Source organism: Brachyistius frenatus, unplaced genomic scaffold (genome assembly GCF_029030835.1).
Source record: "Brachyistius frenatus isolate BFR_SWC_R1_liver_20210118 unplaced genomic scaffold, ASM2903083v1 Contig_35, whole genome shotgun sequence".
In the NCBI taxonomy this organism is placed as follows: Eukaryota; Metazoa; Chordata; class Actinopteri; family Embiotocidae; genus Brachyistius; species Brachyistius frenatus.
The window spans coordinates 3,580,038-3,596,785 of record NW_027210634.1 but is presented as its reverse complement, the minus strand read 5'-3'; the positions used below and the strand labels follow the sequence as shown (position 1 = coordinate 3,596,785).

Here is a 16,748-nt window from a genome sequence, read left to right as displayed (position 1 = left end):
TATGTACACGGGATTATAAATCTGGTCAGCGTCAGATTTAGGAACTCTTTTCGGACGGTCTGACACCCGGCTGTGGTTTTATCACTGAAGGCGACGACGCGCAGATTACACAGATTAGTTCACACATAATCTGCACGTACCAAACACGATTTTAATCCAATTCCGTAGTGGAAATAATCGCATCAGAGGTGTTATAATCCAGACATAATCTGTTTGACAAAATCCCCAAATCATCCCCATCAACAACAATCTTTATCTCGCCTTTCGGACACCGATGGGCAGCGAGCTTCATGTGCAGCGTTGTCGTCGTTATGATAGATTTATGTTTGTACAACCTTCAGAGAAGGAGAAAATGACAACTTTATTTCATAAATAGGTAAGTACAATCGGTGTTTTTTTTTTTTTTTTTTTTTGCTGCATCATATTTGGTCTGGTACACATTTTCATACAGTGTATGAAAATGGTCGTAGTCTCCGGGTCGGAAAAATGCGGGAGTGCCTTAAAGTGCAATACCACTGAGGGCCAGTAGGGACTGGTTCCAAAGACAAAACCCAGAGCTATGTTTGGGGATGTGTGGTTGGTCTGATTGACATGCTTGGGGTGCAGTCCGGTTTCTGGTGTAGGTGGGGGGGGGGGGCATAGTGTTCTCTTTGATCCACCCCTTGCTGATCCTCCAGCTGGTCCAAATATGGTCACTTCTGGCTCCAAAATACCAAGATGGCGACAGACTAAATGCCAGACTGGAGGCTTCAAAACGGCAGGTCACAAATAGATGAACGTCGTTACAGTTGGTTTCCTCTTGGTTTGGTACGACCCAGCTTATGGTGGCTAATGTTACTGACTGTACAGCTCAGTTTAGTGTTTAACGTTATCCTGCAAAGTGAAAGCTATTGAGCAAATATTACCTACGTTCGCGTTAGCCTCGCTAAAAAAAAATAGCAGAAGTGACGGCAGGATTGTGGATATAAGGTAAAACGTAGAGTAAAGATGTGAGCCTGGCTCCGCCCACTTATTAAGGTATTGCATTAAAGGTTTGCTCAGCCACTTTGTAGGGCGGACCAACGAGCAACCAGTGGGCGTGGCTAATTTATGTTTGTTTTCAGAATGTAGTTCCAAACGTCGCTCTCGTCGTAGATCTAGACGAAGCAATACACACTACGAACAGTTGCAGCGACGCTCGAAAATAAGTTCACGCTTTAGCTCCTCCTTCCTCCTCCTTCAGCGTGACGTGGGCGCGAATGCCGGATTACGGATTTGGGAAACAGTTGAACGTCGCCACCTTTTAATCTCGCAGGTGTTTTGGGGCAAGAGAAGCATCTTAAGTAATAAAGTCAGCACAACAGACTAAATAAGGTCATGTCAGTAAAACATAGAAGTGTGCTAACGTTAGCCACCGTTAGCTGAGCATCCCCCGAACCGAGGGTTCGTGACAAAATCCTTCATTGTGATGACCGTAGGGAAGGTGCATTTCAGTGTTTATGAATTCAGTTTTTAATTAAAGCCATATTTCAAATATAAAAATGGACACAGTCCATCTCTAAGTAAAGGAGACGGATCGTTCGGTTTAACGAAGGTTTAAAAGCAGCTGAAGTGCCCCCCCCCCCCCGCCCCCAAATAAAATCAAAGCACTACATGTCGTTTTAAAAGTCATTTTAATGTGCTTTTTTTTTTTTATTTACGCGTGGAGAGTTTGTAGAAAACCAACAAAATGTGCCGTACGTGTGCCCAACGTTTGAATTATTGGCCCCGTTTTCTGGTCGATTTTTCCTGCTTGAGGCCAAGAAACGTCAAACTTTAAAGTAGCGGGTCTTCGCGTTTCGGGGTCCAACGCCGAAGGACATGTTGCATCGGGTGCCTGTGTAGGTGATAGAGAGAGTGGATTACCTCTTTGTGTCCCCTGGACCTTTTGCATTCCTGGGCTCTACATTGCAACTATAGCTTACAGGGGAACGAGCATCCACACACACACACACACACACACACACACACACACACACACACACACACACACACACACACACACACACACACACACACACACACACACACACACACACACACACACACACACAGTGGTGGTGGTGGGGGGAAACTGCCTCGCTCAGTGCTTTCCTTTGACAGTGAAATGCTTACGGGCAGGCCAGAGGGGGGGGGCCGGCGGCGGTTCCAGGCTATGCGATGACCCGGCGGGCTTTGGCGCGGGCCAACAGTGATGACGAGGGGCTTTCTATTGTGCTCTGAGCCTCCACGTTTGGCCTTTGCCAGAGTATAAAAGCTCGGGTCGGGGGTTGACGGGGACCAGCACGAGCCAGCCTCCCTCACACGGCACTGCAAGCTATACTCACGCAGGTAAGGACACACAGCACACACCACACACACACACACACACACGCATCCAAAGAGCCATCATGGGCCCGCCACAGCCAGACAAGCCAACCCTCAGCCCGGGAGAAAGGCCCACAAACAGAAGCCCCAAATGAGCCCCGAACAGCCAAATCCCTCCCCTCTCCCCCCCAAAAAAAAGAAACAGAAAAAAAAATCTCTTGACAGTGTTCACACCTCGCCCGGGGCACATTGAACTTCTCCACCCTCTCCCCCTCCCCCCTGTAAATCCCGACACTTCCATTTACACCTCTATTTCTGTCCATCTCTCTCTCTCTCTCTCTCGCACACACACACAGACTCTCCTGAAGCCCCTCGCCATGTCTCAGACCGCCAAGTCCGCCTCCAGCCAGGGCACTGATGCCAAGGACAAGGGAGCCCCCGCCCCCGCCGCCTCCAGCAAGGCCACCAAGACCGGCGAGCCCGGCATGGGATCCTACAGAGTGAGTCACTGCAGCAGAGGGATGTAATTTCAGATAGAACAGAGGTGAAGGTGGAAAAAAACGAACTTTTTAAAAATATTTTGATGCTTTGAGCACCACCAATAACATTCACCTCCGAAGGACCGTGTTTAAAAAAAAAAAAAAAAATTATGCATTTTGCTTAATAGTGCTTGTTTTATTTTTATCCCAGTAAATTAATCAAGAGGAATTAATAGTGTTTAAAATGTTACTTCTGTAAGTATACTCCGTTATAAGTAAAAGAAAATGTACAAAATGCTGAAGAAAAAAACCCGTTAAACATAAGGAAGCATCCCTTCCTTATTTTAATATGAATTACTATTATTGCTGTACAAGTACTACTTTAATGTTGCTGCTGGCTAATGTGGAGTTATGGTTAAATTACTTTATGTACTTTTGAGCATAAAAGTTGATCATATTTTGTAAGATGATCGTAAGTTTTATAAGTAAAATCGTTATTTGCAACTTTATTTACAATTTAAAAATACTGCAGTGAGGTAAAAAAAAAAGTAGTGAAATGTAGCACAGTACAAGTATTAAGTAGAATAAATGAAAATTTCTCTGCGTTATCATGAACAGTGATTGAAGAAAATATCAATAGCACAGTTTCAAAATACTTAAATGCAAGCAAACATCCACCTTTTAAAATCCTACTTATGTAAAAGTATCAACAGTAAAAGTACACATCTTGCAGTACTGAAGGAGCTGAGTGTAAACAAGCTTATACTGCTGTATACTTTTAATTATTAACACAGTTTAAGTCTACTGGTTCCCAACCTGAAGGTCTGGCCCCCTTTCAAAGACTCGCAACGTAAATGTGAGCGGTCATGATCAGTGAGAAAAGACAGCGGAAACTTCTTTAATGTTGGACTTTCTTGTGATAATTACTTCTTTCAGTCGATTCTGGGAAATTTAGAGGAGCTGCAACAAAACTTGCTTTTTTTTTTTTTTTTAAATAGTCGAATGTTAAAAAAATGCTCCGAGCTCACTTGTGATCTTTCTTTTCCCCGTGTTGCAGATCATGATGTTCGACCAGGAGAACTTCCAGGGAAGGATGATGGAGGTCCAGAACGAGTGTATGAACGTGTGTGACCGTGGCATGGATAGAGTGCGTAGTATCATTGTGGAGTGTGGCCCGTAAGTCAACACACACACGCACACAGGAATACACACACACACACACACACACACACACACACACACGTGCGAACGGTACGACTTTATCTGCCTCTCTTGTGTTCACTCATACCTCACTGGTTATCCACCCCTCCCCCCTTCCACCACCACCCCCACCGCCCTGCTGCCCCCACCGCCGCCCCTCTCCTCCAGCTTTGTTGCCTTTGAGCAGACTAACTTCCGTGGGGAGATGTTCATCCTGGAGAAGGGAGAGTATCCTCGCTGGGATACCTGGAGCAACTCCTACCGCAGCGACTGCCTCATGTCCCTCAGGCCCATCCGCATGGTACGCTCAACTTTTATTTTGTTAAAATGAAGTGCAAAAATGACTGGAAACAATTTACTAAAAATGCTTATCAAACAGCAGAAATCGAAATGAAGGCACAGCTCGACCTGACAGTAATTATCTTTAGCGGTTCTTTAATTGTTTGTTTATTCTTGTAAAAAAAAAAATAAATTTAAAAAAAAGGATAAGATAGTTAAATTTGACCTTTGAGCCCCAGTTTACCTCTTAACTTACCTCTGAAACTTAATTCCATGCCAAAAAAGATGGAAAAAATAAGCTCGAACCAAAGACAAACAGATCAATCCTGCTACTTCATGTGAGGCTAACTCTTAAGTTTCCTCGCTTCATCCCTGCAGGACAGCATGGAGCACAAGATCTGCCTGTACGAGCTCTGCGACTTCAAGGGGAACAAGATGGAGATCCAGGAGGATGACGTGCCCACCCTGTGGGCGCACGGCTTCTGCGACAGAGTGGGCAGCGTGAGGGTGCCCGGAGGAGCGTGAGTGGACTTTTTAAAAAATATATATATATCTTTAAGCTGCCGAGGTCTTAGCGTAAAAATTTGGTAGACGTTTCCAGGCCCGACAATAACAAAAACAGCCTGGAGTAAATCGATTTGCTTAAAGTATAAATTGGAGTGGAGGCTCTTTGAGCGGCCGACAGTTTTAAGATGCGGCTGCAGAGGAAGCTGCGGGCCACCGGAGCTCCACTACAATGTAGTTGTTCATTAAAATTAAAAAAAAAAAAAAGAAAGTAGGGTGACGTCCTCACAAGGCTCAACACTGACTGCATGGTGTTTTTTCACTGCAGATCCGTATTTTTAGACGGGAATTTTTTATTATGACTTCCAATGAAAACACACTTCAGTGGTCTTCCGGCACTGATGTGTGGGAATCCGCTGGAGGTGTGACCGCCGTTCCTCCTAAAGATGTTCCTGCGCCTCGTGTTTGGATGATTGAGGTGGACCTCTGCCTCCTAGAGGAGCTTTAAAATCTCCCAATAACCCACTAAAACCTCTTAAAGGACGCCAAGAACCTCCCCATACAACTACAGTCTAACAAATGAGCCCTGGTACCTCCTAAAGGACCTCTAGAATCTCCTCAACGACCACTAGAACATTATAAAGGATTCATAGAACCTTCTAAAGGATCACAATTGTTACTAGCACCCCTCCACTTCCTAAAGGGGCCTCTACAACCTCCTCAATGACCACTCGTAGTTCTTCAAAGCACCTTACAACCCCTTCGGCGGCCTCTAAAGATCCACAGGGACAGGTGGAACCTAGAAGCTTGTAGTAGTTCGTACCAAAACAACCACCACAGAAATATCTCAGTCATAATTTAGGAGCCGAAAGACACTATCAAGTCAATGCAAACCACGAGTTCAGACGAATACAACGTGTACCAGCGGGGAATATCGAACCCGGCATTAACTCTCCTCCTCTCCTCTGCCTCCCTCAGTTGGGTGGGTTACCAGTACCCCGGATACAGAGGCTACCAGTACCTGTTCGAGTGCGGTGACTACAGACACTACAACGACTTCAGCGCCTTCCAGCCCCAGATCCAGTCCATGCGCCGCATCAGGGACATGCAGTTCCACCAGAGAGGCTGCTTCACCTTCACCTCCGCCACCAAGTGAGCGACGCCCTGCCGGCCGCCAGTAGGCGCCGCCGTAGCCCCGCGGCGCCTCTCAGCTTTTTATTTATCTCTCCAAAACGAGCCCTCTCTCCAATTCTCCGATCCTTTCCCGAATCGCCACCGATCGCCGCTCCATCCTCGAAAGGAAAGACGGAATGAGAGCGAAAACACACCGGACGACCTTAAAGTGACTTTTTATGGTGCAAAAAAATAAACATGTTGTGAAAAACCTGAAACCCTCCACGGCTGGATTTAGCTTTATTCATGCTAATGTCTGGATCATATTCCTTCATAGTGATCACTCCTCAGTGTGGATCTGACTCTGAAATTAAGGGGCTATTTTTGAACTTTCTTTGGTACAACAAAATTATTTTTTGAGGGGCTTTCTAAAAAGCAATTTTCTAAATAATTGCACACTGGTATGTTATTTCAAAGTAAAGGTTGTGTTTTGTTTTCTCAAATCGCAAAATATAGCAATTTATATACAAGTATAAGAACAAAAACAGGATAATAGGGGCTTTTTAGTTCTTCACATTACTCAATAATATCATAGGTTTATCAAAATAGTTCAGGTTTGTTGCTTTCTTATTTTGCAACACTATAAAGGAAGTACATGTAAATCCTTTACTTAAGCAAAACAACAAGTCCTGCAATTGAAATCCTACTTACTTAGAAGAATTAGCAGCAAAACGTACTTAAAAGTAAAAGTACTCACGATGGAGTGCAATTGAGGCATCGTGAGATTATCACTGGGAGAGGAAAGAAGAAAAAATTTAAATCTGATACATAAATTAGTTATTATATTTCAAACAATCTGAAAAGTTTGGAGATAAAAGTTGAGGGGCATGTTTGTAGTATTACCGGGATATGGTGTTCAGTAATTATATACTTATATGTATGGTCTAAAATTAGCCTTAAATACACTGAAGTTTGGTTTTGGCTCAATCAGGTTCACACATACTGTAAAGATGATGCAGAATATTTCTGACATCGACTATTTGCATTGAGATTTTTGCCTCTTAGAGCTACTTAATAGAGAAAAAGGTGGATTCACCCAAAACATCAAATTTAAAATAGGCAAAAAAGATACAAGAAAATGCACCTAATAGACAGATAACATATAAATGTGATCATATAAATAGTATATAATGGCTGTATGTGTCTGCAGAAGCAGAATATTGTGGGAAATATACATGACAGTGGACAGAAACTTTCCATCTTAAAACACACTGAATAAAAAAGTGTTGTGATCCTGAGGTGTGTTACACATCAATGTCCTCTCACATTAAACCAGTGCATTAACGACATCAAAAAAACATCCCTAATTTAACTTTAAAGTCCAAACTTCATCGTGAAATATTTCATCCAGTCCAGTCTCACGCAGACAATTTCATTTCCAAATAGCAGCTGTTCCAAAAGAGGATAGAAAGTGGTGTCGTCACTGCGTGTCAGTGGTTCAAGTGTTCACACGCTCCGGAAAAGTATAAATATATATCGAAACTGAGAGTAAAAACTGTGTTATTATCAGAAATATGCCAAATATGAAAACTTATCATGCAGAGTGGATTCAGTACACTCTCCCAAAAGACCCCTAAAACCGCCTAAAGGACATCCAGTATCTCCTCACTGACCACGAGAACCTCTGAAAGGACCTCCAAATCCTCCTCAGGCACAAAAAAACAAAACATCCTCAGTGACCTCTAGAACCTGGTAAAATGCCACTAGAACCTCCTAAAGGACCCCAGGAACATCCAAAGACCAGTAGGACCTCACTGATGACCAACAGAACGTCCATAAAGAGCCTCTACATTGCTCTTCATGACAGTTAACCCCCTTAAAACACCTCTAGAACCTCATTGATGACAAATTAGAACTTCTAAACAACACCTAGAACCCGACAACATCCCCAGTGACCTCTAGGGTTTCCTAAAATGCCACTAGAACCTTTAGGAAGTTCCACAAATAGCAGTAGCTCTCACTGACCAATAGAACTTCCATAAAGCACCTCTAGAACCTCCTCAATGACCAACTAACTTCCAGAACCACCTGACTGGCCACTAGAACCCCTTTAAGGACATCTAGAACCATCTCAGTGACCTCTAAAATCTCACAAAGGATTCAGATAACCTCCTAAACGACCTTTAGAAGCCCTAAATGACCTCCAAAACACCCTAAAGTCAGTAGAACCTCCGAAATGAGATCCAGTATCTCGTCAATGACCCCTAGGGCTTCTTGAAGGACCTCGAGAACTTCCTCACTGGAACTAGAACTTCCAGTAGATGAACATTAAACACCCTAAGGACTTATTGGACCTCCTACAAGAACTCTAGAACCTCTTAATTAATCACTAGAACCACCTAAACTACCACAAAAGAACCCACAGAGTATTTCAAGCCTCTTCAGTGATGCCTAAAACCTCAGTAACCACAACGTTTCTGATACAGAGCTCTTAGTTTTCTTAATATCAAATGAAAAATACACTTAATACCTGTAAATCACAACATAGACAGCACACCTGGCATACGTTTACGTCACGTCGTTTTCACTTTGGCCACATGCTGCCTTCAGGGGTCCTCGAAAGTCCCTGTATCTGGGCACTGATTTTCATTGAGCATTTTTTGTTATTGTTGCTCACCACAAATTGCCAACAGAACATGGGGGGGAGAAAACGATTTTAACTTGTGGACTATTTCTGACTTCAGTAATTACAGTTTATTCGCGTCAAACAGTATTTTGTCAAATCGTACGTTACGCAAGCTGCTGCCTCCGCGGAGGATCCGACAGCACGTAAACGCAGCAGTCGCTTCACGACACCTCAGTCAAAACTGGAAGCGGCGGAGGAAGGCATCATGGCTGCACTCTTCAAAGCGAGAAAAGGTGAGAACAACACGAGCCGAAGCGCAGAACAGCTGGAAGATAAAGTTTAGAAACTTTACTCGCCGCCGGAGGGCGAAGTTAGCTGCTCGCGCGCTAGCCGCGCGTGGAGGCAAACTGTCCCGGGGCGGACCGACTTAGCTTAGCTTTTGCTGCACGACCAGAAGCCGCACCGGGTGAACCGGAGCACATCTCGTTTTCATACTTAACGCGTATTTAACTCACAAACCAGGCAGCGGAAGTCAAACTGCGGAGCAGCTCAAATATCGAGATGAAACGCTTGGCGTGAGCTTCAGCTTTTCTCATCTTTTAGCTTCTCGGCCGATAAGGCGACAGGTGACCTCGCTGCGATCAATAACTTGGATCAGTTCCTTGTTCACTCTCCGAGGAATGAGGAACAAGGAACAAGGAACGAGGAAAGCTTTCGCGCTTGTTTCTCTGACGGGATTTTAACGCCACGCCGAGATGAAGGTGAAGACTTGTGGTGGAGGAGATGACCTTTTACCTACATGACGAGTGGTGCTGCCTTCAATGACATTAAATCAGATGGGACATAATTTCCAGGGAGTAACGCTGCTAAATGTGGTTTTTAGTAGTTGTACTCGACCGGGGAAGAAGTATCCGGATCCTTTACTTAAATTAAAGTACCTTTTTTTTTTTTTTTAAACGTTAGAGTCCGACCGTTTATTTACATAAACAAAGATTATTTCCAATGCAAATATGGTCAGTAAACTCTTTTGACAAAACATGTGCTAAGGAGACCAGTTACTTCTCCAATTTAATGAGCTTTTTTTTGGTGAATTTAACAACTGTAAATAGTAACTTTTAAATAACAAAAATAAACAATATTAAACTTGAATTGAATTGCTGCCTATCAAACTTAAAAAAAAAAAAAAAAAAAAAAAAGTAAACACTGAACATCTTAATTCAACATCCTAGTTTTGTAACTCTGTTAATTTTGTTTGGATTATTATTTTTATTATTACTATGGTTGTTGTTATTTTCACTATTGTTATTCATTCAAAACAAACTGTATTAGGGCGGCGCAAAGGTGAAATCTCAGTGGAAGATAATCAATCTTTTTCCGAGAAGATTCGACACACGTCAACAATTAGGGGGCGCTATAATAAAGGTTAAAGGGTTTTCTTGAATAACTCCTAAACCCGACGTGAGGCATTCAAACGCTGTATATCCACGCGGTCCCTTAACGGAGCTGCATCTGCTGACATAGGCCACGCCCATTTTCGCCTAAAATGTATGTATTTGTTTTTTTTTGGTGCAAAACTAGTTGTTTTTTTTGTTTTTTTTATCACTGACTGACAGAAAACAAAACCAGATGAGTCTTCGGTGACGTCGTCCCATATCTACCCTCAACCATTAAAAAATAAAACACAATGTGTGAGACATTAAGTGAATTATATCTTGATAATAACACACCTCTTCCGACTTTACCTTGAATAGGTAGCACTTTAGTAGCACTTAAAATGGCACTTATAGCACTTTGAAGTTTGGCTATCTTGAAGAAAATTGTACTTAACTTGTTGTTGTTGTTCTGAATTTGTACCCTCGGGGTTGAAATGCACTTATTGTAAGTCGCTTTGGATAAAAGCGTCAGCTAAATGAAATATGTAATGTAATATATTTCAGCTATAACATCCAAGTACATCTGAAAGGTCATCAGATAATCACTGAAGGAGGGAAAAAAAAATTTGTTTTGTGAAGCTGCTAACAACTCGGGACATCTGAAATGCGAGCCGACTGCGCACATCAAAAGACAAACAGGTCGGAGACCTCCGATTTAATCTTTTAACGGTGCGTTGGATGTTAACAGCTCGTTATTTTATCGAGTGCATCAAACGTTCATCTGAACAGTAACTACAGATGTTAAATCAATGAAGTGGAGTACAAAGTAAAAAAATTTAAAAAAAAAAAACTTCCCTCTGAATTGTGGTGTTTAATGACAATAGTAATTCAAACTATTTCTGACAGCCAAAATTTCTAGACCTGAGACAAATGTTGATTTATTGTTTGACAGAAAAACGATTAGCAACTATTCTGGTCATTTTAAACCAGAAATAGTAAATTATGAATAATTTTAGAGACGACTTGCTGCATTTCTTTGTCATATTGATTTGATATTGTTGAGGTTTTGGACTTTTGGTCCAACGAGACAGGTGATTTGAGGACGTCGCCTTGATTTCCTTTTGCTTCAATTTTTTTTTCTTTTCTTTTTTTTAATCACCAATTCACAGACCGAACGATTTAATTGAATCAAAAAGATCGTCGGCGTGTCGGCTGAACGATGACGACGATTGTTGCAGCCGCAATCCCTCCGTTTTATCACCTTTTTAACTCGTGTCCTCTGTCGTGACAGCCAATCAGATCTGACCCCGTCACAACACATCACATCTCGCTGTGAACTTTCAGAATCTTTTACACCCGTCATAACACCGTCGCCTCACTTCTGGCTCGCCCCGGGCGTCTTTTAAAACCGCAGCTGGGTCTCGCCACCGAACCAATTAGTCAGCACATCACATGACTTGATCGGAGCAGTCGAACTCGTGTTTGCGGAGGGATGTTTCTCTGCGTTTGTTTTCGTTCAGAATAGGAAACGTTTTCCATCAGCATCTCTCTCTCTCTCTCTCTCTCAGTCCTGGGTTACCGCTCTTTCTCTTATTCTAGAAGCTTTAACTGTGACTACGAAGGTCGTATTGAACTGTCACGCGCGGGTTTAATTATTAAACAGATCAGTCAGGACTTTAAACTGTGGTCAATATTTACTTCATATCGTTGTGTGCTTGTTTATTATTTACATTTTGAGGACCTGTTGTCAGCTTGTTTCTTTGTTTGTAGTAATATTGTGGTGCAATGCTCTTTTACTGTATTTTGAAAAGTTCAGCGTATGTTGTGTTGTTTTTTTTGTTTTTTTTAGATCAAGTCATACATTTAAAAAAAAGAAGAGGATTATGATGTTTTATAGGACAGAAAATCCATATACAAGCCAAGAAAATGTTTGGAAGATTAATCGATAAACTAATAGTTAGCTGCAGCCCTAAAAAAAAAAAAGTAAGGACACTGTGCGAAATGGAAATTGAAACCGAATGGGATGATTTGCAAATATCATTCAGCATTAATAGCATCTTCCCGGATGTGCAAGCTGACCCATGCCATGTGCACTAACGCACCCTCACACCGTCATGAATGCTGGCTTTTTCAACTGCGCGCCGACGACAAGCCGCGTGGTCCCTCTCCTCTCGAGCCGTCTGGACCAAAGTGCCACATCTTGCCGACTTTGCCGCCCGCAGAGCTTCAGTCGGTGCCGCGATGACTAAAGCTCGATGAATCTTTTATTTACACCCCCCCTCCTCAGCTCTTGGCTCGTGTCTCAGCGGCTGTCGGAGTCTCTCTCAGCTGGCGGAGTTGCCGGACACTCATCAGCTGCTGAGACAGACCTGCAGGGACTACGCCGACAGAGAGCTGAACCCCATCGCCGGCAAGCTGGACAAAGAGCATGTTTACCCTGCCAAACAGGTACGGAGCAGCCAGTCGAGTCGGTGCGGGGGGGGGGGTCAAAGTATCGCACGGACCTCTGTAACCGTGTCGCGTCCGGTTCAGATTCAGGAGTTGGGGGCGATGGGCGTCATGGCCATGGAGGTGCCGGAGGAGCTGGGCGGAGCCGGGATGGACTACCTGGCCTACAGTCTGGCCATGGAGGAGATCAGTCGAGGCTGCGCCAGCACTGGCGTCGTGGTGTCCGTGAACAACGTGGGTACAGACGAGCGACGCGAGATGTTGTCACGGAGCTGAGGTTTGCGTGTGTGTGTGTGTGTGTGTTCACCCGCCTGCCGTCTTGTCTCCACGACTCTCAGTCTCTGTACATCGGACCCATTCTGAAGTTCGGCTCGGAAGAACAGAAGAAGCGCTGGATCACGCCGTTCACCACCGGAGAGAAGGTGGGCTGCTTCGCCCTCAGTGAGCCAGGTAAACAAGACTATTTACTTGTGAAATAATCATGTGAAACAACAGGTGGAGCCATTTTTTTTCATTTTTTTTCGGGAGCTTCAGCATTCCATACGTTTTTCTTTTTTTTTGTGAACGTTTGCGATTTCACCGCGGACCTGTAACTGGAGCAGAGAAACATCAGAATTTGGTGTCAAACTCTAAAAATGGTCAACAGAGACCCTTGAAACGCTTCAGAAAGTCTGCGGCGATGAAGCGACGAGCCGGGCGAGGCGTTCTGAGAGACGTTCAATGTTTCAAGAGGGAGGCGGAGCTTCACCGTCCAATACCGAAGAAGGCGCGTCGGGTCAGGAGACACCGGGTGGGTTTTCTTTGCCGTCTGCGGTGGTTGTGTCACCGTGAATTTGTCCCCCCAGGGTCAGACTGTCAACACCGATTTCCAGTGGGACCTTCTGAGGGGAAAACATTCGCTGCGAACCACCTGGCAACGGTGGTTCTCTAACACGCCCGCTCACGGTCGAGAAGGGGAATCTGTGGAAATCACTGCATGGGCTCAGGAACACTTGATTTAAAGCGGGCGTGTTGAAGACTTTGCTCCCCAAAAATGTGTTTACACAAAATCTTGATGTTTCTCTGCTCCGGTTTCAGGCCCGCGGTGAAATCACAAAAAAACGTTCACGTACCAGCGGTTACATTAACGTGTGGAACTCGGGCGCTGATGTCGATCAAGAGAGGAGGAGGGAAAGCGTGACCATTTAAGACTGTAAAAAAAATAATCTGTAAAACCTTCGACTCGATCTAAAACTCGCCAGGTAACAAGTGTGAGTTATAACGACTCCGATGGGCCCTAATATCGACTCTCAGAATCGACTCAAGTCATCATCACCTTCCAGAACATGCACGTTTTTCTGCCCTTTGACCGAAGCGATTCATTTTTTATTTTTATTTTTTTATTATTATTGTTTTTGTTTTTTTTAAACCTTCCAGGTAACGGCAGTGACGCGGGCGCGGCCTCTACCGTGGCTCGTCAGGACGGAGACGAGTGGGTGCTGAACGGAACCAAAGCCTGGATCACCAACAGCTGGGACGCCTCGGCCACCGTCGTGTTCGCCACCACGGACAAGAAGCTCAAACACAAGGCAAGGACGCGTTGACACCGGGATCGACGCTGACATCAGCGAGTGTATATTTAAAACATTTGTTTTATTTTTATTTCCTCCTCTTCCTCCGCAGGGCATCAGCGCCTTCCTCATCCCAATGCCGCACCCTGGACTCTCTCTGGGGAAGAAGGAGGACAAGCTGGGCATCCGAGCCTCGTCCACCGCCAACATCATCCTGGACGACTGCAGGATCCCGCTGGATAACATGCTGGGTCCTCGGGGCGCCGGGTTCAAGATCGCCATGGTACTTTAACGCTCTTATTGTTATTATTATTATTATTATTATTATTATCATCATCATTATTATCCTACTCGCATTTCAATTCAATTTTATTTACGTAGCGCCAAATCACAACGCAGGTTATTTCATGGCACTTAACACATTAAAGTCCTTACAGCAAGACATTACAATATTATACAGAAAAATTCAAAAATTCCCACGTAAGCATTTCAAAATAAAGAGCGGAATCGAGCCACTCTCATTGGTTACCGGGCACCACGTGAGCCGCTTTCCATTCGGAGCACGTAAACGTGAGCCGTCGCACGAGTTGGCTTCAGTTTGGGGGGAGGGGGGGGGGGGGATGAATTGGCTCCTGCAACCACAGTTGTAGTTTTTAACACTGCGTTTGTCATCCACCGATATTTTGGTACAACGAGAAATGAATCCAACCTCCAAAAGTTGCACGTCCATTTAAAAAAATGACATGCAAAACCCCAAAAAAATACATAATTTGGGATTTTAATTTGTCGGGCTGTGATTCTTTTCTTTTCTTTTATGTAGACCCGTTTTAGTTTCTTTAAATACTCATTCATTGATGTTTTTAATATGTCTTACCTACAATTATGAAAAATATATCGCGTACTGCTTCTTTTTCAGTACAGAATCATTCCCTGGTTGATTATGTTGTTAAAAATATTTGAAAGGGGGCGGGGGGAATGTCCCTCAAAGTGACGTCTTAAAATGTCTTCTTTTTTTTTTTTTTTCACATCAACAGTTTAAAACCACAAATATTCCGTTTGCAGTTATAAAATTTACCAAAATAGGAATTATTTTTCTTTTATAAATACCTCGAACTGTAATCTGGTGAATGATGATGAAACCTTCCATCACGGTGCTTTAACCCAGCATTGGTTCAGTGTTCAGTGACGCAGCTTATTAAAAAGTTGAAAAGTTCTACAAATGAGATACATGACTCGTGCGTTTCTCCACTGGCGATCTGAGTCCTCTCCGTTCAACGGGCATCCTATTTTTCCCTTCAAATCGTTTTAAGAAAACCCTTCCTCTTCGAGTCGAATGTGCACAAAATGTACTCGAGCGTCTGTATCGGACGTCCCTCGGTTTTGACGGTAACCGGCGTTGACGTCCGCGTGTCCCGCAGCAAACCCTGGACAGCGGACGGATCGGCATCGCGGCTCAGGCCCTCGGTATCGCTCAGGCTTCGCTGGACTGCGCCGCCGACTACGCGCACAAACGGACGGCGTTCGGAGCTCCGATTGGCAAACTGCAGGCCATCCAGGTAAAATCGCCCGTCTCCATGGATACGTTATTAATCCTGCCGGGGGACATTTTGTCGTTACAGCAGCATGTACAGGGCAAAGCAATAAATTACAGAATATAAAATGGAGGTAGTAAAAAAATAATATGAAATATCTTTTCTTTTTATATATTTATATATATATATAAATGCTCCTTATATGCAACTAAAAATATTAAATTGAACTAAACAACAGGGGGGGGGGGGTGCTTCCCTGCGGTAGGTGGCGGAGAGGGTGGTCCGGATTATCCAATATGGCTAACGGTTCAGTGTATGAAGCTGTACGTAAAGGTCCGAAAGTCGTGCAAAGTGCAGTGACGGCGGGTTTTTTTTTTCTATTTTTTTTTTTCTTTCTCTTCTCTCCTTACTCGTTTCTTTCTCGTAGTTCAAACTGGCCGACATGGCGGTGGCGGTGGAGAGCGCTCGCCTGCTCACCTGGAAGGCTTCCCTTCTCAAAGACTCAAAGAAACCCTTCTCTAAGGTACGTCCTCTTCTCCTCCGACGTCACCGTCACAGCTTCCACCGCAGAGTAACGGTATAAATATATATAATAATTATTTAAAAAAAAAAAAAATTCTCCTGCAGGAAGCAGCCATGGCCAAACTCGCCGCGTCCGAAGCCGCCACCTTCTGCTCCCATCAGGTAAGCGAAGCGGCACGAAAGGCCAAAATAACCCCGCTCCGGTTGCGCCTTCTTTGAACAATCGTTTTAATCTGCATTTTATGTTTTTTTGTGTTTTATTTTTATTTTTTTAAATCAGGCGATCCAGGTTCTGGGCGGGATGGGCTACGTGACGGACATGCCGGCCGAGAGGCACTACCGCGACGCTCGCATCACCGAGATCTACGAGGGCACCAGCGAGATCCAGAGGCTGGTGATCGCCGGCCAGTTGCTGAAGGAGTACCAGTTGTAAAAGAAAACAAAACAAAAAAAGCAGAAAGAGACAGAAGATGTCGCCCAACATCCGTGTAAACATGAAGAAGACGGTGGGAACGAGCTCGAAAGACGAAGGGAACCTTTTTTTTTTTTTTTATATATATATATATCAGGTCAGCGAGAACACTGAAAGGGTTCATCGTCTCGTGTGTCTCCGGGAACACATTTATAAAACGCTTCAAACGTACCTCAGACTGCCTTCCGAGGACGTTCAGCGCTTCACACGGTTTAAAGGTTCAGTTCACCGAATATAAAAAAAAAAGAAAAACAGATCAGCTTTTGAATTTAGTGACATCTGCAGTGAGAAAAACGCAAATAAAACGTATACATTCAGGCCTGTG

The 16,748-nt window shown here is 43.9% G+C and overlaps 2 protein-coding genes across 2 annotated transcripts; both read left to right on the top strand.

Moving 5' to 3' along the window:
* Window positions 1-2,676: 2,676 nt before the first annotated feature.
* crybb1 (crystallin, beta B1) lies at window positions 2,677-6,169 on the top strand. Its single transcript, XM_069700780.1, has 5 exons — window positions 2,677-2,825; window positions 3,862-3,980; window positions 4,173-4,305; window positions 4,662-4,804; window positions 5,766-6,169. The coding sequence occupies exons 1-5, from the start codon at window positions 2,703-2,705 to the stop codon at window positions 5,941-5,943; spliced, it is 696 nt and encodes a 231-aa protein (XP_069556881.1). The 5' UTR covers window positions 2,677-2,702; the 3' UTR covers window positions 5,944-6,169.
* A 2,560-nt stretch (window positions 6,170-8,729) lies between these two features.
* acads (acyl-CoA dehydrogenase short chain) lies at window positions 8,730-16,748 on the top strand. Its single transcript, XM_069701014.1, has 10 exons — window positions 8,730-8,819; window positions 12,187-12,347; window positions 12,432-12,581; window positions 12,686-12,797; window positions 13,764-13,915; window positions 14,010-14,180; window positions 15,316-15,453; window positions 15,857-15,952; window positions 16,057-16,113; window positions 16,232-16,748. The coding sequence occupies exons 1-10, from the start codon at window positions 8,792-8,794 to the stop codon at window positions 16,382-16,384; spliced, it is 1,218 nt and encodes a 405-aa protein (XP_069557115.1). The 5' UTR covers window positions 8,730-8,791; the 3' UTR covers window positions 16,385-16,748.

Coding starts and splice junctions, on each gene's coding strand:
- acads (XM_069701014.1), top strand. CDS start 8,792: ATGGCTGCACTCTTCAAAGCGAGAAAAG. Junction 15,953..16,056: donor CAAAGAAACCCTTCTCTAAG/GTACGTCCTCTT, acceptor ATTCTCCTGCAG/GAAGCAGCCATGGCCAAACT. Junction 16,114..16,231: donor CCACCTTCTGCTCCCATCAG/GTAAGCGAAGCG, acceptor TTTTTAAATCAG/GCGATCCAGGTTCTGGGCGG.
- crybb1 (XM_069700780.1), top strand. CDS start 2,703: ATGTCTCAGACCGCCAAGTCCGCCTCCAGCCAGGGCACTGATGCCAAG. Junction 2,826..3,861: donor CCGGCATGGGATCCTACAGA/GTGAGTCACTGC, acceptor CCCGTGTTGCAG/ATCATGATGTTCGACCAGGA. Junction 4,805..5,765: donor GTGAGGGTGCCCGGAGGAGC/GTGAGTGGACTT, acceptor TGCCTCCCTCAG/TTGGGTGGGTTACCAGTACC.